Below are 27716 nucleotides of genomic sequence, written 5' to 3' on the forward strand. Positions count from 1 at the left end.
ATGTGTGTATTCATGTCTGATTGAAATGTAATTCAGAAGATAGATATAGATATATATGTATACACACACACCTGGGTATTTAGATAGCTAGATATCTCACAGAAATTAAGAATAACAGTTATTAGAGCATATATTCTGTGTGTTTCATTTTTCCTCTCAACTACCGTGAAGTTCCATTTGGAGAATACGAGGAAGGCCAAACCCGAATCTGATTTATCTAGGCTTGTTACCGTGAGCACTAACCCTAAAAACGTGAGGTTGCCTTCCATAGATACTCTTTTACCCTTTCAGCCTCAGTGTAAGTACATACAAATGCCAGGACAGTATTCTTCAGTACCTCTTGAGATGGGGTAATTCCAGTGAATATGGATGTTTGTAACCGAGGTCCTGACACTGTGTCCTGTATTTGGGCATAACCCTCCTTGGGAAGTCAAGTCTTAAAATAAAGCATTGGGATACCTCTTCCTTTTCTTGAGTTAGATGATAATGAGTAAATTATACAATGGATCAAATTCTGTTTTGGTGTTTACATTTCAGTGTTCTGGGGAGATCAAGTGTCAGAACATACAATGAATATTTGCAGATGTGTCATATAGACAGCAATAACATTTTTAAAGAAGAATTTCATGCATTGCTTTAGTTCTCTAAAGAAGCATCTTTCAGCCAAGTAGTCCTCCAGATGAACTAACACAAATTTCAGGAGATGAACATCATTCTCCTTTGTTCCTTAATTTTTCGTCCTGGCTAATTTCAGCTGCTGTGTCTCACCACAGGATATCCAGAATTCTTGGAGATTTACTTTCTTTCCATCTTTGCCTCCCATCCTGCCCTGTTTCAAGGTCTGTCAATAGAATTATTCAGCTCTTCCAAAAACCTCCAAATTTTCATTTGAAAAGACCCTGGGAGAAAGTTTCTGTCTCCCATGAGTGGAATAAGAAATGCTGAACTCGTTGATTGGATTTGTGTAGAGGAGAAATCTATTCTAAACAATAAAGTAGCTATCAGGTGCAGTTCCTCTCCTCTCTTTTTGGAGTATTTTTTTAAATTCAATTGTTTAATAGAATTTGGGTAGACCTTGAAAACTGACAGGGCCAGAATGGACTGAACAGTCTCTGTGATTGATGGAAATTTCTCCTGCCGCATCTCAGTTCTTCCCCAGAAATAAGGCATTGCTGTCAAAAAAATAGTAACTGTCACAGACTACTATGGTCAAGTAAGTCTCAGAAAAAAGTAGACCTCTGAAAAAAGGCTGCCTTTAGGGTAAATAATGCACCAGTCGCAAAAATTAAATAAAATGCAGTGATGTGAGCTAATAAACAAAAAACATCAAAAGAATTCTCAGAAGTCCTACTATGGATTGAGTGGTACTGTCAGAAGAGTTGCTGAGTCTCAGTAGCAGATTTATTTTATTTTATTTTATTTTTTTTTATGGAGAGCTTGTGAGGACGGCTTGCTTGATAAAAATAAATATATGTTCTTAGGAAAGACATCACTAAGCTTTTAATATTATTTTTTTTTTACAGTCAGGAGAAAACGAATCAGTTCAGTTGAGTAGGACGACAGTATGTCAGACAGCTTTTCTCACGCGTTTCTACATTCCCACAGTCTTGCTTCTTTGTGTCAAAACTATTTTCATCTTGGGTGCCAAATGTGATGAAATTAGGAGGTTTTGATATTCATGTCTTTGTTAGAGCCTAGTTAATATTAAGGTGCTAATATTAACAAGTGAATGTGAATTAAATTTTTTAGTTCCTTCCCTGTAGGAGTAAAATTCTACAGTCTAATGTTTTGAGTGCCAGACATATTTACATTTAGGAAAATCTGCATACTGTATTGTTCAGAAATACTTCAAACTTGGCATGCTATTTTTATTATTCTATATTTCAGTGTCTTTACATTTACATAATTCATTAAAAAGTAGAAATTTAAGAAGGAAAAAACCCTAAGGACGCAAATTATTTTTAGCCATTCTTTACTGTGTTTGGGTCGTTAGGTTTCTGAAGAACAGAAATTAATGACATCTAATTGCATACTTATAATTCTGAAAGGGAAATAATATTTATCTGTACTAACCTTGGCAAAATCATTCTTATATACATGGTTGAATGTAATAGCCTAAGCAAGTACAGGAGTTTTGCATTCACTTATCTCATCAAGCCAATGGAATTAATTCTTGGCTGTATATTTAGCTTCTATAATACATTATAAATCTCCTGAAATATTTCCTTAAAATATTAGGGATGAATAACAAGTAAGTAGGAAGGAGGGAACCACAGATAAAATAAGAAAAAAGGTTAGAAGCTAGATTTAGGATTGTTCTTTCATTTTGATACCTTCTACAATTTTTTCTGATTTATACCACTTTTATAATAGCACTTAAGTCATCTGTAAACTCTTCTAGTGTTCATTTCCCAAGATATATGCTCAATTCTGTCTTCCCTAAAGAAAGAGATCATCCTAAGGATTTGTGTAGGCTGATGGTGATAGTAAGTGCAAGTTAGTATTCTGTATCAGGGGCCTGTAAGTAATCTCTGCAGAGCCAGATGATTAACTAGCTCACCAAAAGTAAAATACACTATTTTGTCTTACAGTAAAATGCCATTTGACATTTGTGTCTTTTCCTCGGTCACCACCTGTGCCCATACACACCAGCACTAGAGATCTTCCTTTACTGCCAGGCTCTGTTCACTTTATTTTTTTCATACATTGGCTGCTAAGTGCAAATTTACGATCTGTGAAGCATCGTGTAATGCTTCATCTTCCTCTACCTTATTCTTGGCCTATGCTTTTCTTAGATCTTCTCATTTTCTCACCTTTCTATTATTTCAGAGAGATCACAGTTCAGATTTGACAAATCTTTCCCCTTTTCTCCTTGGATTAATTCCTTAGAACATTTTTCCATTAATTATTTCAGACTAATTAGTAACCTGTAACTGTGCCTGCATATACCTTAGGGTTTGGTTTACACATTCTAAAATTCTTCTACATCTGCAACTGTATGGGCTTGAACCAGAAATGATAACTGGTAATGGAGGTAGGCTGATGTACACAGTCTGAGAATTTAGTCCCAAAATAATCTGTGTTGAAGAAACAGAAGTTGTTGGTTTATTGTTATTTTTGGATCCATTATTGATTTCTCTGCCCAGCATAGAAATGGGTACACAAGCAGGATGAAAACAGAAGCTTTGTTTTTAAGTCCATGGTAGGATTTCTTAGATAATAACTTAATGCTATTGCTTATTTTAGTGGTTTAAAAAAATTGTATGTTGCAAAGGAATACAATATGAATATAACTATTTTCAGGAGCGTTACTGCTTGTGACAGGCTGCATTTGACGGGGTTAAATGAAGTTAAATGGACTGGTGGTCCCAGCTTTGTAACCTTTCCACTCCTGGATACAAGTTCAGATGAAGCAGCTGAACGTTAAAAATCTCTCTTCCTGCCTATGCTTTATTCCTATGCATGGGAAACACTGAGATAAATCAATCATGAGTTTAAAGCTGAACAAGAAATTGTTAGTAATTAGGGACAGAAATCGTGCTGACAGCAGTTTCAAATAAAGGAAATGGACATGTTACGCTGTCAGTTTAAAACTGTAATTGGAAGCTGCCCGTTTGCTGCAAACAGTACTGTGTTTGATTTCCTGTACCCATGGAGCTTATCAGAATAGTGTTGGTTTTTTACAAGGTGTTACAAAATTAAAGGTAGAACTAAGGTGGATATTTGGAACAGTGAGTCAGCTTAGGTTAAGCAACCAGTTTTGTTATATGGCATGGCTGTGAAAGGTAAGGGACTTTTGGTGCATTAAATCTCACGTGCAATGCAAAGGTTATCAACCTTACCTATCACTAGCTTGCGGATCTCAAGCAGCATAAGTGAGGCTTTCCTTATAGGTTTTGTCATGTGAATAGTCCATCATTCTATTGGCGCAGACTAATCCAAGTTTTGAAATACAGGAGGAAAGGGATGGCACAGGCTACTTGGCCTAAGATTGAATTCCATATCATGTTGCCCATGAAACCATGGGAGTCATGGGGACCTTCTGTCATCACCCGCCTCTGGATTATTCCTTAGCTCATTGATCCTTCTGAACCTCAATGTAAATGGGGTTGGTTTTATGGATCTTGACAAAGGTTTTGACAAGTATTTAATACAATCAGGGTTTTTCCCCAGGCTATGGACATAATTTATACAGGTAAATCCAACGTGGTGATATCTGTTGCTGGACCTTTCTGAATTGCGACTGGTTTTTATTTATCTGTACGTTCCGTGGTGGTTGAAATAGATTAAAATAGTGGAGACTAAGGAATATTCTAATTACAGATTTTAATTAACATTATTTTAGATTTGAAGGAAAAAAAATCATTTGAGCAATTCAAAGACAAATAGAATTTTAAAAAAAATACTGTGCTACTAAAGCCTCTGTCCCATATAAGAGCTTACACTGTCCATGATACAAAATGTAGCAAGTGCTAGTATAAATTATCGCATCTGCTGTGGTTTAGGTAGAACTAAAAACAATTGATCTTTAGAATTCCGCGTGAGTATTTTTAGTGGCTTTTTTTTTTTTCTTTCCTTGGTGATATGTGGAAAAGAGCAACTAAATCACTAATGATTTGACTATGATACTGCAAATTCCTGTTCAGTTCTTCTGGGGGCATTCCCCCGTTTGTCACGTAAATGACAGCTTAAGCATGCTTAACTAGAAATTGTAGTAACAGTAGGAATGTGCCTACATGCAAAAGATACAGATTCACTTCTCAGTGTTTTCATTTCCAGGGTTGAACTACTGTGAAAGCCCTGGCAAATACAGGGATACTCACCTTTGACTACTAAACTGGCACAGCATTGTTGTCAGTTCAAGTTCTTCAGAAATTCTAAATAAAAAATTAAAAAGGGAGATTTTTTTTTTCCTCTTAGAAAAAAAGATACTTCAGTTTTTAATTTATTCATTTTGCATTTTATTGTAACTAAAATTCCTGTGTCTTTTTAAGTAACGCTGTCTGGTTTTCCACATTTCAGGGATACCACCGTACAAAGCCTTACCCTACAACCTTCTGTTAAAGACGGTCTTATTATATATGAAGATTCACCACTGGTCAGTAGTAACATTCGGATTGTATATTTGGAAATGTCTTTTAGTTTAAAACAAGTAGTTAAACGTGCTGGCTTTTCAAATAAGACAAGTCTTTGTGATTTGATTACTTTCATGGCATAGTGAGTGTAGTAACATTTCATTTACAGTAGTCATATTTGCCATGTTTGGTGTGCCAAATGTGAATAAGATTATAGTCTTGGGAGTCTGCATACACAAAATGAGTGTGGAAAATAATTTAGTATTAACCTGACACATTCTAATTGTTAGAGTGGAATTTGCCTCCTCCTCTTTTCTAGCATCTCACACCTGCCTGCTAAGGTGGACTCCAAACAGCTGCTGCAGCCATTCTTTAGTTCTTCCAGCTACATGTGGACAGTCTAGATGCAAACTACTTTTGTCAGCGCTACAATTCATTCTCAGTCAGGCCCCGCACTTCTCCCCCTAGCACAGCCTTTATTTCCCTATCCAGAGGAAACAGAAACACTCACCTTCCTTGTCTCACCTACCTCCTCTTCTGTCTGCTACAGTTCAGTCATAGGTTATCTCTGTCGCGTCCCTTTCTGGTCTCAATGCCACTGAGATATCACTACTACTGACTGAGAAATCAGTAATGTGGTTTCTTGCAGGGGTTTTTGGGGGGTTGTGATATTTTGATTCTTTTCTCTTCTAGGTAAAAGCAGTGAAGTTCGGACATATTTTGGTGATTGATGAGGCAGACAAAGCACCAACAAATGTTACCTGTGTCTTAAAAACTTTAGTGGAAAGTGGGGAAATGGTTTTGTCAGATGGAAGGCGAATTGTTGCCAGTAAGTAGAAAGAAAGTTTTTTGATCGTTTACAGTAAAATGTAATGTGGTGCTGGTGTTCAGTAATTATATTACTAAGTAGAGACCCAAAAGAGCCCAAATGGAAAGAGTACTTGATGCTAAAAGGTTAACAGTTAAAGAATTTACAGTCATTTTCTTTACTACTTTGCAGTAGCCACAAAGGTTTTCTTAAATCAGCATTCTTAAGAATTTTGCTGAAAAATTTAGAAAAACAAAACACCCCCCCCCCCAAACCCCACAAACAAACAAACAAAATCCCACAAAACAGCAACAACAAAAAAAAACAACAAACTGTAAGTTGGCCTTTCTGCTTCTCATTCACCATAAGAAATAAAAATCTAGTTAACCAAATGTTTATGCCCATCTGGACAGTTGGAGAATAGTTTGATCAGATCTGGAACTGAAGATATGAGTGTATCTAAGGTTGAATTGTTAAGGGTTTCATCTAATCAAATATTGCATATGTTTATATTATTTAAATATATCCTGCAGGATGAGAGTATTTTGTAATTTAATGGAATTTAATTCATGTGACTTGCAGAAACTAAATATTTTTCATTATTTTTCAAAGAAAGACCATGTTTGAAATGTGCTCTTAGTTAGTAGACACCGTACTTTACATAATGAGTTTCTTTTTAACAATTTTGGGAACAACGTTTGAGTATGAGTGGAGCAATCATTCAACACTTGAGTTTTGCTTGTCATTATAAGCTGTAAGTGAGCATTTTTTTTAAATATCTTGCTAGCCAGTCTCAATTATTTATTATTATAGTTTTTTAGAGGAGGTAAAAGGATTCCCAGACACCATGTGCCACTGGAAACATGCTGCAAGGGAACAAGTGGGGCCAGTCTGACTCATTTTGGAGAAACAGTCGTCACATGTGTGAAATCATGTGTCTCTGGCTTCTTACAGATTTTTCTAATAACGAGGAGGAATTTCAGTCCTGTATTCCCAGATCAGATAATGTCAGACCTATATAAAACCAAATTTTATTCCCCGTTGGCTTCAGCATTTTGGTGAAATTAATTTTAAACAGAAAAGGTAGTCCCCACCCCAAGAACAGTGGATGCATTTTTATGTGTTTAAATGAAACACTTTGGTTAAATTTTCATGAAACAAATTACAAAACTTTAAAATGAAACCTAGAACACTCATAGTTGAATGACATGCTAAGAAGCTATTGAGCCTTTTTTTGTAACTGTTCTTCTAATTCTAAGAAGAACATAATTAGATTAGAAGAATTCTTCTTCTAATTCTAAGAAGAATTCTTCTAATTATGTTCGTTTAATTCATTCATAATCACAAAGCTTAAATATGCAATTAATAAATTTTATTTCTTTTCCAGATCATGCTCTTGTAGAGGGGAGAGAAAATGTAATAATTATTCATCCTGATTTTAGAATGATAGTTCTAGCAAATAGACCTGGATTTCCTTTCTTGGGTAATGACTTTTTTGGCACGTTAGGTAAGTCAGTCATATTAAATGGTGATCTTTCATAGTCTTGATTAATAGAATAACTGTATTTATTAATTAGATTTCATGAGGAGAAGGGGTCCTTATGCATATTGATACTTCATTTCACTTAAGACACTCGAGGTGAGGTTCAGCTTGAAGACCAACACATAAATTTACATATATTGATAGAAGTGCCCAAATCTGCCCTGAAGTGAACAGCTGTATGTGATCATCTGTGTTACAACTATTTTGTTTTATGGGATCTGGACAAACACAGCAGACAGACAAGGTTACAAGAAATCCTTGTTAATGAGCATATATTGTATACAAACATAGCAGAAGCATGAGCTGTAAGCAGCTTGATACCCGACATCAGTAGTTAACGCAACTGCTCACCACTTATTTCCCCGTATCAAAGAAGCCACAGGCCAGGTGCTATCCTCTTCAGTACAAGAAATGGGAGCTTGATGGATGGTTCTTTTCTCTCCTCTCAGCAGTGGAGACTACTGTCTTTTTTGGTGTTAGTGGTGTGCTACCTGCTTCTTAATCCCCGTTAGCCTCTTCATGCACATGGCCATGTGTGACAGGCCTTATTAAAATATATATATTTGACAAGATATTGAATTCATCCTGGTTTCAGGTAAAGCAGTCCAAATATCAGATCAAAGTTTTTTCATATCAATAGCAGCCTCATTTCAGAAAGCTCCAGGTAGGTCCTAAAAATCCTGTATATCAACAAAGATTCCCCACAGTTTCATCTCACAAAAAAAAAAAAGCGAGAATTTACATTGCATAAGGGCAAGTGATGAAGAATTCATTGGCCTGCGTAGTCCGGTGTTAGTCTAAGTAGGCCTCTGGCAAGGCTTTGGCAGTGTTACACCAGGGCTATGAACTGAATAGCCCTCCAGACTCCACTGACTGCATTATCCATGTCAGCTTAGCCATTTATTTGCAGGCACCTTAATTTATGTGTTTTCAGCTGTTAGCTTTGGCCATAATGTTATTCTGCAAGAAGGGATAACATACTCATAAAAGCCAGATCTGTATTGCATGGTCGCATTTTGTTTTCAGATGTAGTTCCCAGTGAATGGGCGTTCCGTGTCAGAGGCTCATTGGCTCTGAATTTCACCCAGCTATGTTGTCCCAAGCTGTTTTGGTATAGCCTATTTCTTTTTCATGACCTAATTTCCCTCCTTACATGGACCCATTAAACAAAATCGATCATCCCAGCATTATTGCTTTTGGCCCACATCGCAGAGGCGTGGTTGAGGTTTTGGGATTCTTCATTGATTTTCTTTTTCAAGCATAGGGGCTCTTCTGCTTCTAATCCAAGTCCTTTTTCAGCCAGATCTGATCATGCCTCTGCAAAGTTTTGTACGACTGTTGAAAGGACTCTTTATGAATAAATTCAAATTTATAGATTATATGACTGGGAAAAATACAATGCAAATATATGGAAATAATATCTTGCCACATTTCTTGCCATGCTTCAAGACAGGCAGAGAGAAAAGACAAATCCAGTCTTTCCTCTAGACCTCTCAGTTGGGTTTGCATTAGGGCATTCCTGCATATCAAGATTTCCCTGCATCCTGTGCTGTTTTGAAGGTGTTCACAAATTAGTCCCATTCAACCTGTTATTCTTTCTTGAAACTTTTTTTTTCTTTTTTTTTTTTTTTTTTGTATTCATTTGACTTGTGTTTCTTCTTGAAGTTAATTTCTCCCTTGTGATCACCTTCATTAAAACAACAGGGGAGATCTCCATGTTTCTGGGAATATCAATGTTCTTCATAGCAAGTTTATCCTTCATGTTTTTCAAAGTAGTTTTTGATTTGTTTAAACGAGCAAGTACTCAGCATCCTCTTGAGCCATTGCTTTTCCATTGAAGGTGCTGTATGAAACTTAAAGGGGCTGTTGTGATGCTATCTCTTTATAAATTACTTAACTGTATGCTTTTTTTTCTTTTTAGGGGACATTTTTAGTTGCCATGCTGTTGATAATCCTAAACCACAGTCTGAACTGGCTATGCTTAGGCAATATGGTCCCAATGTCCCAGAGCCAATTCTTCAGAAACTGGTGGCTGCTTTTGGAGAACTCAGGAGCTTAGCTGACCAAGGAATTATTAACTATCCCTATTCAACTAGAGAAGTTGTGAATATTGTAAAACATTTACAGGTACAGTACATCAGATTTCGTTGAAAACTTGAGCTCATCACTACTAATTTTTTAATGCTTTAAAGTTTTAGAAAAAAGATGCCATTATTGTTCATGCATTTTTATTTCATTCTTATTAAAAGTTTTGCATTTTGAAGGAATTGTCTTATTCAGGTGTTCAGGTAGTCCAAGGGTAAGGATCACAGGTGTACACAGGCAGATATTTTTTCTGTATATTTATGTAGGTATAAAAAAAAACCATGAGAGTGTTTTTCCACTTTGTGAAAAAATATCAGATTCATACTGTGAATACAGTATGCAATGTTCTTACTAGCCTTCGTTATAAAATTCCGTATTCAGCATACAATACTTCCAGGACAGTGCAACTGTTCACTTCATGCCGCTATAAAATTTTTGATTGTAATCATTTCCTGGGGGAAAACAAATTCCTGCTGCATAACAGTAATACATCACTGGTGGAATTTTTCTAAGGAAAATGTTAGATGAATAACGACTTAGCAAACAGGTACTTAGGATCCATGATTGCTTCCTACACACATTTTAACTGTAAAATCGTGAATGCCGATTTAATGATGATCTTCTTTAAAAAAAAAAAAAAAAAGATTACGATGGAGTCTGACTTCTATCTTTATAAATTGAAGGGTACTTTTTCTTGAGTATACTTTTTTCCAAGTATTTGAAATATGAAGTATCTTAATACTCTTTAAAATAGCAGTGCTTTTGTTCTGTTTGTTTTATTTATTTTGTTTTATTTTGTTCAGTTAATAATCATAAAATTGGTAATTTGTTAATTCGTAGACTATTTCTTGACTTACTGATTCCTAGATTGAAAAAAGATTAGTGCAAATATTAATGTAATTATTACAATTAGAATATAATTTCTCACCGATTATATGACCTACCGTTCCTGTGTTTAACACTACATAGTATAACAGGGTTGCGTGATGGTTTTGAACATACATTCATCCATACACACAGACGTTTAGATCCTGCTTTTAAAAATCTTCATCTAGATTTCTTGGGAGGATAGATTTTTGTGCTCTGTGGTCTCTAAGGTGCAACTAAGTCTTGCGACAAAGTAAGTTTGTGCTACTATGATATCAATAATATAAATAAAAAATAATGCCATTTTTATAACTTTGTGCTAAGAGTTAACAAAATTCAAAACTAAAAGCTGAGGAATCCATCCAAATAAACACATAAGCTAAGTAGTTTATTAGGTTCCATTACCAGTTGATAAGTATTTGTTTGCCAAACTGATACAACATGTAAATGCTGATCTTTCACAGAGCTACATTTTAATTGAAAGTGGAGAACTTACAGACTTGAGGAACAGTTGCTGAGCTGCTGAAAAGCTGGTGGTTTAGGGTGTTTGTTAAATTAACTCCTTCCTGTCTTCATACTCTTTGGCTCTACCTTCCTTCCTAGCTTCTTTCCATCGTCATCTATCTCCAAGTAATCCAAAGTTGTGCTGTCTTCTGTCACCAACTTGTGTGGAAACATAGGACTTGATTCCCTTTTTTCTTTGAGTGTGAACAGCATCTAATTGAAGATTGGAAAAGCTGCATTGCTAATTGTCTTAAGGGAGCTTACTCTCTGCTGCTGTCTCCTTCACTTAACCAGACTAGTATGGTCACTTCAACCTAGACACTGGGCAGAGGTCAGCAGGGAAGTTTCCCATCTTCTAGGTTTCAGACTTTCAAAGTCAAGTGTAAATATCCAAATAAATCTCCAACATGCAGCTTGGATTTCTTCTGTAACATTTGTTTTCAAGATCCCAGTTCTCTTTGAAAGGATGCAACATTTTGTTTACTGTAACTTGTTTTTCAATCTAAATAATAAAAAGACTGGGAGTAGCCAAATGTAAACAATGAATATAAACATAATGGGTATTCCAAAGTAAGAAGCTTTTAGGTCTTCAGGTAGAGAAGAAAGAGGAAGGAGGGAAATGAGTCAATAAAATTGCTGGTCCTTAGGAAGGAAGGAGGGAAGTTAGTCATGTTGTTAAACAATTTCCCTTACAGCAGTTCCACAGCCCCACTCTCTTTGTACTATTGTGTTGATTTCTTTCACATAATTTTGGAATTTTTTGCTTCTGTAAAAAAGGATTGGATGTTTTGGAGAAAAAACTGCTGTTGATTACTGTTATCTGAGAGTGCATCTGAACATTGGGGCTAGTCAGTTAAAAAAGTGTTCTGGTTGCTGTGGCATCAACATATTACTAGGCTTATCTCTGCACTGATTAATTGTGGTCTTCAATGTATAGGATTGTGTCTATAGGGTAGTTAAAGAGCATCTTCCCATAAAGATTATGCAAGTAGGGAACCTGTAGCAATTTAATTGTGGCTTAGACACTTGATTCAGAGCTAGGTTGCCTCTATACTAACTTTTTCTTGAGGAAAGGTTTTTTTGGTGAAGGTCAAGATACAAAACTGTTTTGAAGACCTGAAACTGCAGGCATAGGGAAAGTTGTGTAATGCAGGTGCCTAACTTGGTTGCTGCAACTATTTCTCCCCACAGATTGTATAGGAAATTTGGGTCTGGCAGCTCTAGACTGCAGGTGACCTGAATGTAGCCTTTTTCACTCACTCGCCTGCAGTTTTCAGACGGTATCAGATGTCAGAAGTATTGATGCTAATAGTGGTTTATGGGCAAGTGAGAAGCTCTGCTCTGGCTCTTTTGGGTTACCATATGCTGCCCATAACTACCAGCGTATGCTATGACTGCTTCTCTGCAATCTAATATTGTCAGGGGCTGAGGCTCGGCTGGCCACTAAGGAATGACAGATGCTCTCTATCAACTCCTCTCCCCCCCCAGAAGGGAAAGAGAGAGAGAACAAGGGAGAGAGACTGACAGGTTGGAAAAGAAAACTAAAACAGCTTTAATGAAATAGTAACAATGAAAGAAAAGATAATAATAAAAATAAGGAAATAATGAAGTGTATACAAATATCTACAAGGATATCCAAAACCAATACCAAACATCACACCACCCCACCCCTGATGACACACATCACCACTGACGTTGCAGGGCTGGCACTGGGGCAGTCCCAGGCTGGACTTAGCAGCAAACAGGAACCAGATGCAGGGGCTGGATTCAGGGATGCACGGATCGAGATAGAAGACACAGGAATGAACAGAATCCTCCTCAGATGCCAGGCACTAAAGAGAGCTTGACCCTTGTGATCTCTCAGCATTATACTGAATATGACGTATAAGGGATGGAATACTCTGTTGGTCAGTTTTGGGTCACCTGTCCGGTTCGCTCCTCCCTGCAGATGCGACCTTTCTGCGTATTGTGACCCTTTTCAACTTGCAGCACCCCAACATGGAGTACAAGATTCAGCAGTGACCTTGGTTGCTATAGGAACAAGTATAAGCAAAAGCCTCTGCGTACCATTCCTTGGCATTAACTATAAACTTCAAGTGTTATTACCGCTAGAAGCAGTCACTGTCTGGAAAAACACACTGTTGATTTCAGAAAGTGCAGTTACTTAGAAGAGACTTAACTGAAAAGTAAAATCACTGAACAGAATTGGTTCTGTTTTAGGACAGACCAGGGCAAATATGCTAGTTTTCATGAGACCTTTTGTATGTTGTTTTACAGAGTCAAGATTCACCCAGTATCCCTGGTAACTGTTAGTCAGGCAAGCCACATTAGTCCAGATAAAATGGAAATCACTATTTTTACTAACTACTGAGTTTGGGAAAGCTGAGATTTTTCTGATAGGCCTTCTTTCTTCTTTGGATCTGAAATTGCTTTCTAATAGTGGGGACTAGCATAACAGTTTTCAAGCAGCGAATGTCTAAGGTACCTTCTGGCCCCAAACTATACTATTCATCAGGCTTTTTAGGCCTGTTCAGTAGGCTTTTTTGCTAAGATAGTACTTTTTTCTGTTCAGCCTAATCTCAAAAGGAAACTAGGCTTATCAAGTCACAGTTTGTATCCCTTTCTCACCTTGCTGCCAAACACGCATCGTCAATAACCTTTTACCCTTTTGGCCAACCACAGTGAATCTCAGTTACCAGGTATCGAAGATAATTAGGTTTCTGCTGGTTTAATCAAAATCAGCAGCTATGTGACAGAGAGGAGCAGATTGAAACTAGTGTCCCTGTGAATGAAAAGGCAAGGGGGAGAATTCAGCTGTTTTGCTTGGCAGTAGACAGTGCCCACTAAAGACACAAGCACTGGTTAATCAATTAGTATGCCTGTCGCTCAGGATGAGCCATAGCTGTGGTGCTTCTTGCCCTGCTGATGGGACAACTGAGGAGACACAGGCTTTGGTGTTCAGTGAAAAGGCTGTGAGGATGCAGGAGGAAGCCAAGGGCGTGGAGGAATGAGCAGGTAGGGAGAGTTCTGTTAGTGTCATGGGGGCAGGGTGGGCCTTTGGGGTGGTGCTGACAGGATGGGAAATGTGCAGGCACTGGGACACTCTAGAATATGTTGGGAAGTGAGTGGTAGTGAGAACACAAGGTAGAAGTCTAAAACAAAAATCTGGACTCATTACAGACTTGGTACCAGTTAATTTGTCACTTTGTTTTCAGGGTAGTGGTAGAAGTACAGTAGACCTCAATGTGTATAGCGTATTTTAATTAAGATCCTGTGTTTGTACTAAGAAACTACTATTTTACTGATAGCTTTTAGACAGACTATAGCAATATATGTAATCGTGGAAAGTTAGAACTGTAAAAACGGCCTTTTCACCAAGCCAAATTCTGTCACAACTGTGTATCAAATAAAGCATTATATATATATATATATATATATAAAAATAAAAATATAAAACTGCTAAGAGCAAAACCTGTGTTACGTACTATTTTAAGGAATAGCCAAGAATCTAATCTGTGAAAGTACTCTAGGGTACACACAGAGGTGTTACTTATAAGGGGAAGAATCAATGAATGAGAACCAGACAGACTGATGAGAGATCAATACTTTCTCTAGTAATCTGTTTCTAAAAATCAATAGAAACCAACTGATTTTTTTTTTAAATGTTCAATTCAAACATTCAAGCTTTTTTTTTTTTTTAAACTTCAAGTGAACCGTCATTGCCTTTCTTCAGTAAGCAGTTGTCCAGGCAGTTATTAAAAAGTGGTTGGATTTGTTCTGATTGAAACCAGAGAGTTGTGATTTTTTTTTAATAACTGAAGCAGAGGGCCTTTTGACAAGTGGCTTGGGTTCAGAACAGATTTTATTGACAGCAACAATCAGTTGTACCAGAGGAAATAAATTTTTTATGATGTCCTACTGATACTAGATGCATGGAACTCTTGAGGCAATTCATTGAGAAGGGTATTGATGTCAGAAGTTATGCAATGATTCAGAAAACCATGGACATACTTGGAGATTACTAGTGAAAACCAGAAAATATTTGAAGCACTTGACCAAGGTTTCTGCAGTATCTAGTGCAGGGCAGGTAAAAGAGTAGGTCATGAGTGAACAAGATAGTTAGGTGCCAGTTTGTGGGTTGTGCTTTGCAGTGAGAAGGGAGGAACACAGAAAATGCAGTATTCATCATCATAAATGTTCTAGAATAATTACTTAAGGAAAGGGTTTGGTTATATAGACTATGCACAATTCTGGACACATTTTGTTCTTGTTATCAAAAAGAACCCACACTTGAAAACAAACTGAGGTAGAGTCCTGCACACTGAGTACCCAGTAGCTTTACATGTTTATAAACTTAACTGTGATGTACATTTTTATAAGTTTGTGGACTTTTTTTTTTTTTTTGCATTATGATGTTTACTTTGACTCCAAGGTGCAATTAACATTATAGAAGTTAGTATTTTCACTATTAAACATTGTCACAAACTTTTCACATTTACATTGCATGTGAAAAATGTATACAGTCTTTAGTTAGAATAGCTGTTGGGAGAGATTTTATTTTTAGTACCTGTTTCATTCAGTAAGGAATAGACTTTGTAACTAGGATAGCACAGGCTGTAGGACAACTTTATATTATCCCTCAATAATTTGTATTTTGCTAAGCTGTAATAATGCAGAACTTTATAATAGATTCCTCATGGACAGGTTGAAAAAGCAGGCATAGTTTAGCATACTTTTATACCAGCACTAGTACTGAAATATTCTGTGGCGTGTACACCACAGACTAAAAAAGGTTTGTACAAGCCTATTTCTAGCAGTGGTATTCCATTCTACCTTAATATTGGTTGTGTCACAGTTACTTTATTACAGTGATTAGGTATTGATTAAGTTGTGAAAATATTAAACTTCTGACAAAGGCTGATGTTTGATTAAGAGTACAGCTCAAAACATATGTGAAAAATTTCTTCTATTTTAGTTTTTATTCAGGACTCAAATATCATTACTTTTAATACATTTATAAATTTCTCTGGCCCTTGTGTTAAATCAGTTTTTCAAGGTTTTTTTGTACCAGCCTTCCCGCTAATGAGGAAAAACCAATTAAGACTTTAACTCCTTAAAATACTTCTTTACACATTTATCTTCATCAGTGTAAATGCGCCATACTGATATGGGGGCATCCAGGCCCTTATCTCAAAAATCTAGTGTTTGAATGAAAGGCATATGAAGAAAAAGTGAGAAGTTTAAAATAAAAAGATTCTCACTCCCATCTCTTGCCAGAAAAGGTAAAATAAAGCAGTCTGATGGTAAAGCTCTAGAATATATAGTAATTTGGTGATTATTTTTTTTAATTCTTTTTATTTGATTTACTCCATCTGTATCTTACAAGAGTAAGATGATTTTTTTCAGATGTTTTATTAAAGAGTATCATAAAATCATGGAACGGTTTAGGTTGGAAGGGACTTTAAAGATTATCTAGTCAAACCCCCCTGCCATGGGCAGGGACACCTACCACCAGACCAGGTTGCTCAGAGCCTCATCCAGCCTGGCTTTGAACACTGCCAGGGAAGGGGCAGCCACAGCTTCTCTGGGCAACCTGTGCCAGTGTGTCACCACCCTTGTAGTGAAGAACAACTTCCTACTATCTAATCGAAATCTTCCCTTTTCAGTTTGAAACCATTACGCCTCGTCCTGTCACTACACTCCCTGGTAAAGAGTCCCTGCCCACCTTTCCTGTAGGCCCCCTTTAAGTACTAGAAGGCCGCTATAAGGTCTCCCCAAAGCCTTCTCTTCTCCAGGCTGAACAACCCCAGCTCTCTCAGCCTGTCTTCATAGGGGAGGTGCTCCAGCCCCATGATCATCTTCATGGCCCTCCTCTAGACCCGCTTAAGCAGGTCCGTGTCTTTCTTGTGCTGAGGGCCCTAGAGCTGGACGCAGTACTCCAGGTGGGGTTTTACCAGAGCAGAGTAGAGGGGGAGAATGACTTCCCTCGACCTGCTGGCCATGCTTTTGATGCAGCCCAGGATGTGATTGATTTTCTGGGCTGTGAGCGCACATTGCTGGCTCATACTCAGCTTTTCATCTACCAACACCCCCAAATCTTTCTCAGCAAGACCGCTCTCAATCCACTCGTTGCCCAGCCTGTATCTGTGCTTGGGATTGCCTCAACCCAGGTGCAGGACCTTGCATTGGGCCTTGTTGAACTTCATGAGGTTTGCACAGGCCCACCTCTTCAGCCTGCCAAGGTCCCTCTGGATGGCATCCCTTCCCTCCAGCGTGTCGACTGCACCACACAGCTTGGTGTCATTGGCAAACTTGCTGAGGATGCACTCAATTCCACTGTCCACATTGCCAGCAAAGATATTAAACTGCACTGGTCCCAGTACTGATCCTTGAGGAACACCACTCATCACTGGTCTCCACTAGGACATTGAGCTGTTGACCACAACTCTTTGAGTGCAACCATCCAGCCAATTCCTGATCCACCAAGTGGTCCATCCATCAAATCCATGTCTCTCCAGTTTAGAGATGAGGATGTCATGTGGGAGTGACTTAGCTGTGTCAACATGTTCAGCTTAAAGAGATGTTTTTTATCCATGACAAGTAAAATCTAAATTTTGCACAATACATATTCTGTTTAAATTACCTAAATGTTCCTTTAAAAAAATAAGCTTGTTTAAGCCTGAAGTTGTGCTGCATACATTAAGGGCCACGTTGATTGGAATGTGCCTTAATTCAGATGGGGACAGGTACATATTTACTTTTGGAGTTTCAGGGTAAATCAAAAGACAGTGGAAGTTACTGACTAAGCACTTGCAACCAGTTTGTGTAAAGGCTAAGCCAGCTTTTCACACCTACAGTGTCTTCTGCAGGTACCAAAAAAACCCTTCTTCATTTCAGTTTATTCCTATTACAAGAGTTCAATTGACTGCTCAGTCAAGGCCTTTAAGTCTTACTGGCTTCTAGGTCTTAGTGGGAAACGAGAAGCAGGAAAATGTGTTTTCTTCTTGCAGAACAACAGTAATTAAAAGGTGTGGGAATATGCGAGCGGCAGTTCTGAAACCTGGAAGAGCACACTGGCCTTAAATCAGCAGTCCAGTTCAGTAGCAAAACTTCCTTTGTTGGAAATACTAATGAAAGTTTGATAAACTTTTTTTTTAATGTACACAGCACATTTCAAGTAGTATTCTTCACTAAGAAAACAAATGTTTGCAAATCTTAAGTGAATTTCTGTTTCTGCTAAAATCCATCATGATCTAAAGTAATTTTTAGTAAGCAAGCAGTGTATATTCTGCTTTTCTATATTCAATGTTAGGAATCGGAATTCTTAAATTAGTTGTATAGTTAAATTATACAAATACATGTATTTGTGTCAACAAATACATGTATTTGTGTCAGATCTTCACAGTGAGTAGAAAGCAGTTCCATATTTTAAAAAATACAGGCTATATTTGATTATATGTTCCAATGATTAAACCATCTTGTTATGTATATAATGAAAACAGTTCTTTAAAACATGAATGGTGTTGAATATTTAAGTAATTGTCTCCTCCTTGTTTGTTTAATTCAGGATTAGTGTCAGTAACTTCGTTCTGACTTGAAGCAATGTACCTTCTTTGTTCTGGAAACTAAAAAAAAGATTACTTGATCACTTGTCTAAGTTGAGCAAAGTTACTCTTAGGACTATTCATTTTAGAAGTATCTAATGATATGCTGTAACTTAACAGATATTCAGTAAAAGAAATTTGGGGGTCTTTGTTTCTTCACAGAAATTTCCAACTGAAGGACTGGCAAATGTTGTTCGAAATGTGTTTGACTTTGACTCCTACAACAATGAAATGCGTGACATTTTAATCAGCACTTTGAACAAACATGGGATACCTATTGGAGCAAAACCGACCAATGTACAGCTGGCCAAGGAGTAAGAATAACATAAGATCTATAATAAGAAGACAGGTGTCTCATGATCACTTTTTTATACTGTGTTATCCTGCTGCTAACTGATTTAAAAACAACCTGGAATACTTGAAGTCAATCCTCCTCTGGTTCAAATTTATATTCCTCCAAATAAGTTACAACAATATAAATTACTTTATGATGAAGTATTTGCTTATTACTAATATTTAATCTTTAATGTCCATGTGCATATTGATAGCTTGTATGGTGAACAGATATATATTAATAAAGGGAAATACTTGTTTCTTCTCCTGTGTTTTTAATTGGGTTACAACACATTTCTGTCCTGTTACTTCTCAGCTAAATCTGTAGCATAAAAAATAAGTTGTTTTCAGTGCTAGTGGGATTTTTCTTTGATACTCACAAAAGGCTCTACAAAAATACTTCTGTGGAATAGGACAATATATGTAAGCTCTAAGAACCGTTTTTGTATGTGGCTGTATATCACTTGTTCTTTAATTATGTTACCAGTTGACATATTACACCATATACTTCTTCAGAAGTTAGAATCAAAATAGGTTTTTTTTTAAAGACTAAACTAAATTATGAAACAGGTTTAACTCCTCCTACAATTCATAGATAACAGGCTTAAGTAGATCATATTGAAAAGCCATTAGAAAACTTACTCTGGCTTGAACTGTAATATATAATTTATTTATGGAGAAACAAATATTTCCCTTTCATGAAGAAAACTTTATGGATATATGGAAAATTGAGTTTGCCGTGGGACATACTTATTTTACATTTGCTAAGGAGGGACTGATTATTGAGACATGATGTCTTGATATCAGGGGTCCATGTGTAGGTTTCTCCTGATGGACCATCACTGTTATCATGTCTAACATCCTACATGCAACTATTAAAAGAATATTGGCCGTGTAATGGCTGTGGTGTACCTTTCAATTTTGATGACAGAATTCTATGCCTAAGGAACCAGTATTGAGCAACTAGTGTCTGTCAAATTGATAATGCACACTTGAAACTCTTGCCATAGTTTCTTTGCTAAAAGTCACATGGTAATTTCTGTTTTAAAGGATTATGGTGTTTGTCATAGTTTTTCAGAAATTTACACTGTATGTGATTTTTAGAGGTATTAGACATGGGTTTACATGGGTGGATTGGAGAAGAGGATTAGGAAACATGAGAGAGAGACTACTGTAATTGGGGCCTGTTCAGTCTAGAACTGAAAGATAGAAGAAAGGTCTGAATTAGGAATAATCACCTGATCATTTTGAATCCGTCACTGAGGTTTTATAAGACAGGTTACTCTAAGGATGACAGACTTACAAGACCCCCACAAGATACTCATCAAAAACTTGACTGGCAGCTATGAGTGCATACTCTGTACACTGAAGGCCATGAGGAGGAGAAACTGCAGGAGCAGTTCACCTGCAGTTGATAAAACCAACTTTTTCTTAGTTCTCACCATGCGAAATTGGGACTAAGCTGTCCACCTGGCTCTGATGATCCAGCAGTCTTGGTCTCAGTATCTCATTTGCATCCACCACAGCTGGCATTTCAGGTTTTCCTAGTTCTCCATTCCAAGACAGCCTTGCCGTTAGTCATGAAATTTAACCCAGTGGAGCTTGTAAGCCATAAGTGGATCACCTTGAATTACAAACACATCTTTCAGGAATGGTTTAGGCACAGTTGATTCTGCCTTGGGGTAAAAGAACATCTAGATAATATCTCCAAATCTATTCCAACCCATATTGCAAGCTTCTGTGATGGACACATTGAGGTAATTGGGTATGGTGTTTGGACCACTGCAGAAAAGGTACTTCCCAAAGTGTAGAGCTAGAGTACTAACTTCCTCTGTATTGTTTTGTAGGAATCTCAGAGTAGGATAATCTTGCTAATCTAGTCTATCCCACTTCCTTCAGAAAACATACAAGTTAATATAAAACCTTCTTATCTAATTTTTGTTATGATTCATGCCTAAAAATTTTAAGAGATGGAATTCTATAACCTCCCAAAGCAAGTCAGTCTTGTTTCTAAGTATCCTTGCCATTAGAAAGTCATCTCTAAACTAAACTCATCCATTCTCTCAATTTTCCCCTTTTTAAGGCCTCTGGTTGTTTTTATTTTTCTTTTATGCTCCCTCTCTCCACTCAATTCATGTCTGTCTTTAAGCATTGTGCGTGAAACTGGGCAGGTTACTTTCTGCTAGAGCTGAGCAGAGTAGTGGGAGAGTATAGTATAGAGATGTATTTCATGCAGCCATGCCTTTTAAAAACCCCAGTATGTTTGCATTTCTTGCAAGGTTTAACTCATGTCTAGTTTTCTAAACAGATCCTTTCTGCAGAACTCTACATAGCACTTACCCCATCTGTGCTTTCTGTAATCAACTTCCTTTGTGCTTACTTACTACACTTTACTTACTGTATTGTATTTTTCAGATTGGTTCTTTGACTTATCAAGATCACTTTCAATTTTAAGCTTGTTTTCTTACCTCCTTATAGTCTCTCACAAGTTGGCAATCTAAAGGTTTACTAGCTGTGATTTCTAGTGTCCTAGTGACAACAGTGTACCCCCACGGAGGTTCACTTCTGTGCTCCAATCTTAATTTGCAAGACTTTCAAGGCTTACTAGCTAGCATAATAAATTGCTCAGTGGTTCTATTAAGTAACATGAAAACTAGGATAATAGAATCATAGGATCATAGAATCATTTAGGTTGGAAAAGACCTTTAAGATCATCGAGTCCAACCATAAACCTGGCATTGCCAAGTCCACCACTAAACCATGTCCCTAAGCACCACATCTACATGTCTTTTAAATACCTCTATGGATGGTGACACCACAACTTCCCTGGACAGCATGTTCCAGTGCTTAACTACCATTTTCGTGAAGAAATATATCCTAATGTCCAATCTAAACCTCCCCTGGTTCAACTTCAGGCCATTCCCTCTTGTCCTATCGCTTGTTACTTGGGAGAAGAGACTGACCCCCACCTCACTACAACCTCCTTTCAGATAGTTTTAGAGAGTGATAAGGTCTCCCCTCAGCCTCCTTTTCTCCAGACTAAGCAACCCCAGTTCCTTCAGCCGCTCCTCATAAGACTTGTTCTCCAGACCCTTCACCAGCTTCATTGCTCTTCTTTGGACACACTCCAGCACCTCAGTGTGTTTTTTAGTCCCAACGTATTCTGCCTGAGGATGTTAGTCATACCTGCAGCAAAACCATTGCTACCGATAAGAATATAAATCACATACAATTAAGTTTTGCAATACAGAAACATTTCCAGGAAATTCTAGGACAGGAAAATCATTATACTGAAATGCTGACTCCTTTATACAGGTGCTCTCTGGCATGTCTTGGATCAAACAATTTGTGAATCTTTATTTAATTTTAATATATTTTGGATAAGTCTTATCTGTCATCTTTTACTTAATCTAAAAGCAATGTTGAAAAAATCAGAATTATTTAAATTGCTGCTGAAACATAACTGCTGTAAAGATAGAAACAAAAACATGAGACATGCAAGGAACACACTACAATACAAGGTCTCAAAAGAAGGAACTTTGAGGGTTGTATCCAGCTGGTATTTAACAGATGGTACCAGAGACCCTTATGGGAATTTTAGCTTAGGCTCTAGAATTAATGTGCCTAATCTTGGAAAGAAAGATTAGGTGGTATCTAATGACCATTTAGAAAAGAATTCTTACAGTAGTTATTTTTTCAAGAGAGAAATTAATTTGTAGATGCTAATTCATTTATTTCCAAAACTAATATCATGTATTAGACCTGTAAAGTAATGCTTCACTTGGGCTTTTTGTTTCCTTCAGGACTTTTTTTTCCCAAATAGGATGACCATTCTTCAAGCACTGACATGTTCAGTATTGTCAGGGTATAACATCACAATATTGTCTGTATCTCCTAGTATCACCTGTGCAAGTTTATAATTTCTATCAGTATTGTGTGTAAAGCAGATGGCTTGTCTATAGTGCTTTGCCAAGCCATAGTGGGTAAAATGGATTACTCATTGTACTAACTCATTGTCTTTCTTTATGTACAATGACACTTTGTTTTTCCTGTTGACATCTGTTATGCCACGTTTGTCTGAACTCACATTAATCTGCCATTTTGTTGCACAGTCCAGACCATTTGCAATTCCTAGGTAAAACAGCATTCAGCCCTTAAGTCTGGCATTTATCCTTGATGAAATTACCATTCCATATTTTTCCTCCTGTCACTATTCACCATCCACTTCCAAGTTGCTATAGCTTGAATATTCATTTTATATGAACTCAATTTTTCATATGGAATGTAAATATCTAAATTTTAACGGCTTTAATATTCTCCTGAGACTGTTTTTTTTTTCCCCCTAGGTAATGTGTAATTAATTGTTGGACCTGTCTCATACCATATGTGTCTCTTGTCCATTCTGTGCATTGCAGGGGTAATAGAGGACGAGGGCTGCGCTTGACTGTCAGGGAACAGGAGGCTTAACATAAGATTGTTTTGTATGTCTGCTGTGTATATTTTTAATCAAAAGGTGTTTAAATAAAGTACAGAGATCTGGTTGGTAAGGAATTTTTTCAAACTACATCTTACAATCATAGAATGCATTGGGCTGGAAGGGACCCTCAACGGTGATCTGGTCCAACTCCCCTGCAGTCAGCAGGGACATCTTTAGCTAGATCAGTTTGCCCAGGGCCCCATCAAGCCTGATCTTGAATGTCTCCAGGGATGGGGCCTTCACCACCTCTCTGGGCAGCCTGTTCCAGTGCTTTACCACCCTTATGGCAAAGAACTTCTTCCTAATATCCAATCTAAATCTACCCGTTTCTAGTTTAAAACCATCGCTCCTTACCCTATCGCTACGTGCCCTTGTAAACAGTCCCTCCCCAGCTTTCCTGTAGGCCCCCCTCAAGTACTGAAAGGCTGCTATGAGATCCTGCTGGAGTCTTTTTTTCTCCAGGCTGAACAACCCCAACTCTCTCAGCCTGTCTTCATACGGGAGGTGCTCCGGCCCCTGATCATTTTCATGGCCCTCCTCTGGACCCACTCCAAGAGGTCCATGTCCTTCTTGTATTGAGGGCTCCAGGACTGGACCCCAGGTGGGGTCTCAGCAGAGCAGAGTAGAGGGGGAGGATCACTTCTCTTGATCTGCTGGTCACACTTCTCTTGATACAGCCCAGGATGCGATTGGCCTTCTGGGCTGTGAGCGGGCATTGTTGGCTCACATCCAACTTTTCATCCACCAGTACCCCCAAGTCCTCCTTGGCAGGGCTGCTCTCTATCACATCATCCCCCAGCTTGTATTGATTATGAGGATTGCCCTGGCGCACGTGCAGGACCTTGCACTTGGCCTTGTTGAACCTCATGAGATTCACATGGGCCCACCTCTCCAGCTTGTCCAGGTCCCTTTGGATGGCATCCCATCCCTCAGGCGTGTCAACTGTACCACTCAGCTTGGTGTCACCTGCAAATTTGCTGAGGGTGCACTCAATCCCACTGTCTATGTCATTGATGAAGCTATTAAACAGCACTGGTGCCAGCATGGACCCCTGAGGGACACCACTTGTCACCCATCTCCATCTGGACATCGAGCTGTTGACCACTACCCTCTGGATGTGACCATCCAGCCAATTCCTTATCCACCAAACAGTGCACCCATCAAATCTGTATCTCTCCAACTTAGAGATAAGGATGTTGTGGGGGACCGTGTCAAAGGCCTTGCAAAAGTCCAAAAAAGTTAGGTGGGATGGAAGTCTCTTCAGTTAGATAGAGCACAGGCTGTGACTGATGTCCTGGAATAATACATTCTGTGCCAGCACTGAGCTGTTTTACCAGATCATGTGTTAAGCATCTTTGTTGCCTGTCATAGTTCATGTCCACAGCTGTACTAGTAGGATGGCTGGCTGTAGAGAATTTGCATTCAGTGGAACTTCGGTCTTAAAAGATTTGTAGCTGTTTTTCAGTATGTTCTCAGAAAGCTAAATAAATGACTTTATAATGCAGGTGCTATTGACATAGTTATGTGGTGTTTTGTGGGGGTGTTTTAATTAGACTGAAATGAATTTATTTTCTAAAATCAAAGAGATACAAATGAAAAGAAATTGTATTCTGTAGGTGTCACTTTGAAAACTTTTCCAGCAGCAGAAGCCACTAGAGAATTATCTTTTGACAGATTGTATCCCCTTAGACTACTGTGCAAGAAGAAAATCAGGCTAAATAGCAATTCTTTGTAGAATTGCCCCATCAACAAAATACCTGCTTGTATAACCATTTCATGGACAGGAGTGATCTTGTAGAAAACCAGGATGTAAAATTAGTAGTAAACAAACATAAGAAAATATTTCTAAATTTTCCTTAAGCAACAGGCTTTGACAGATCAGGAATAACGTCTTAAAACTTGCTTTTAAGTCTTGGCTTTCTTACAAGATTACTGCAGACTGTCATGTAGTTTTTCTGTTCTATAAAGCCTCTCCAGCTTTTAAGGAAAGCAAAAATGATGGATCACTCTGTACACCCCAGCTGGAGAGACCAGTGGAGTTTCAGAACCATTCTAACCCAGCCGCAGCACTTTTTGCATCCATCAGGTTGCTTTACTTTGCAGATTTTTGCCAGTGGTGGCATTCCCATAGTGTTCTGTCTGCCTTATATGTAAATGGTATTTGGTTAATTAATTTGAAATACAGCAGTGTGGCAGGAGTGCCTTGTGAAGCTTTTTACTAATACTATCACCTTTCAAAACTTTTGCTTGTTACTTAACAACTCCTGGGAAAAGAATATAATTTCCCTCCTTCACTACATATCATATCTATTCACTGGAGGAAAACTGTTAAGACGTATACACGTTTTCAGTGTGGGCATGTTGTTCCAGTCCTTCTTCACTCTCTCTCTCCTGAAAACCATTCAGGAGGCAGACTGGTCATAAGACCTTTAATGCCACCAGCTTCTTCAATACTCTTAGTCTTTCTTACATCAGATTTATACGAGAGAACAGCGAGATGGAATAAAAAAAAGAATTGTCAGGCCCTGGAAGAATAAGATCCCTATTACTCCTGACAAAGAACTCTGTGTTATGAATTCTGCTTTCCATTTTATTCTTAAATTCTGCTCTACATTTCCCTCCTCTTTGCTGTTCATGATGAGTTGATCTGCTGTCCTAAAGAAATTAAATTATTCAGGAACAGGGAAGAGAACAAAACCTAGGGAATCTAGGAGAAAGGAGAGATCAGCTTTCTTGAGTGAAGAGAGGAGCTATTAGCAAAGCAAATCTCCAGAAAGCTGAACCAGAGTGGAAATGTTTTGTTTCTTTGGGAATGCAATCTGTAATTCTGTTACTATATAAAGCAGGGTATTTGGTTAGAGCTGGTTATTAACATATGTTTTGTTTTAAAATTTAATACATATTCATGATTATTAGTGAACCCGTTGATTTCTAGGATGTTGTCCATGGGAGTAATGTGTAAGGAATTAAAACCAAAGTCCAAATCCTTATGAAAGTTGATGTTCCATTGAGCTAATGGGAAACAATTATTGCTGATTATAGCCATATCAGAGATTATGCCTATATGGAGTCATCGTAGGAAAAAAAAAGTCTCCAATTTGCACATAAGACAGTTTTGGCTCAAGACATAACCAACATTTTGCCAACAAATCATTCTGAAGCCCAAATGGAAGCCTGAAGTAAAATTCTGGTTTATGGATAAAATGATGTTTAGTTTAGTGCCTTGACTGTTTGCCTATTTTCTGAGTGCATGAATAAATTTATCTGAGAATTTTGTATATGTTGAAATAGTGCATCCTGAATGTTTTTTTCCTGAAGGTGTTGAATGTTGTACTCTACAAGATATTGTACTTGCATTTTTTCTGAGTCTGGCTTAATTTCTCTTCTTAATTTGGGAAGAATCTAGCTAGACTAGCTAGATGTAAAGAATGGAAAAATGCAAACTGAAGTGAGGAAGAATGCAAAATAAATCATTCTTCGAACACTGGTATCTATTGATACTCTTAACTAGACAACAAACAGACAATGAAGACTCTACTGGTTTTTAACTAAGTGAGGGGATTAATGACATGCACTTTCCTCATTACATGGCCCAATGGCACATTGCTGGCAACTCGATATTTATCTATGAGCATCAACAATCTATAGCATCCAAACCATTTTCTGTTTGCAAAAAGTGTCTTTGGAAGATGGCCCAAACACAGAATGGGGATGGAGGCTGAGTGACTGTCCGCCTGTGGGTACAGGCTTCTCCAGGTTGCTTGAGATTTGGTGTCCGTATACCAGTAAAAAGTGTTAATGCAGCTTTCCTGCATGAGTTCCAAGGATTAGCAGATGTTAGTGTTCATTCCCTGAATTTTCCTTTAAGTTGTCAGTGGAAAAGAAAGTGAAATCAAAATTTCCCAAGATTTCCAACTGATGGGTGTTTTTTTGGGATCCCTTCTTATTCTGAAAAGAATATAAAGAAAAAAATTAAACAAACCTCTAATATCTAGAGGGGGCAAGTTGGTTGGTGGGGAGAGGGGAAATAATTGTAACAGTAGGAGCAAGCATCATCAGACAGGACAGAAGAGACCACGCACTGACTTTTAACAAATAGTCTAAGAGAACTTCCTTAAAATAGACTTTGGAGATATTTATAGAAACCGGGAGAAGGAATGTCTTCTGTTCTCTTGCCAAGTCCTGTAGCTGTACAATAATGTGCAATGGCATGTTACACAGAATGTAGTTTTGGTAGGAGGTCTCTTTAGGAGCAACTGATCCCAAATAAAAGAAACCAGAAGTGATGAGTTCATTAGCTTGAAGGTATTCGTGCCAATTAATGAAGTCAAACTGCTTTCAGTGGTTGCAAATCACTTCAGATGAAAGAAATAAAAATTGTGTTGTCCCTATTTTGCTGTCAAGCTCTTTTGTCATATGC

The 27716-nt window shown here is 37.8% G+C and overlaps 1 protein-coding gene across 1 annotated transcript in view; it reads left to right on the plus strand.

Annotated features, from left to right (window-relative positions):
* Positions 1-27716, plus strand: part of VWA8 (von Willebrand factor A domain containing 8) — a 203720-nt gene that overhangs the window by 105872 nt on the left and 70132 nt on the right. Inside the window, exons 22-26 of the mRNA XM_086481978.1 lie at positions 5023-5098; positions 5769-5904; positions 7271-7390; positions 9348-9553; positions 18649-18800. Of these exons, the coding sequence (XP_086338104.1) occupies positions 5023-5098; positions 5769-5904; positions 7271-7390; positions 9348-9553; positions 18649-18800 (690 nt within the window). The remainder of the gene's footprint in view (positions 1-5022; positions 5099-5768; positions 5905-7270; positions 7391-9347; positions 9554-18648; positions 18801-27716) is intronic.

The sequence above is a fragment of the Leptosomus discolor genome, chromosome 1 (genome assembly GCF_034619465.1).
Source record: "Leptosomus discolor isolate bLepDis1 chromosome 1, bLepDis1.hap2, whole genome shotgun sequence".
Taxonomy (NCBI): Eukaryota; Metazoa; Chordata; class Aves; order Leptosomiformes; family Leptosomidae; genus Leptosomus; species Leptosomus discolor.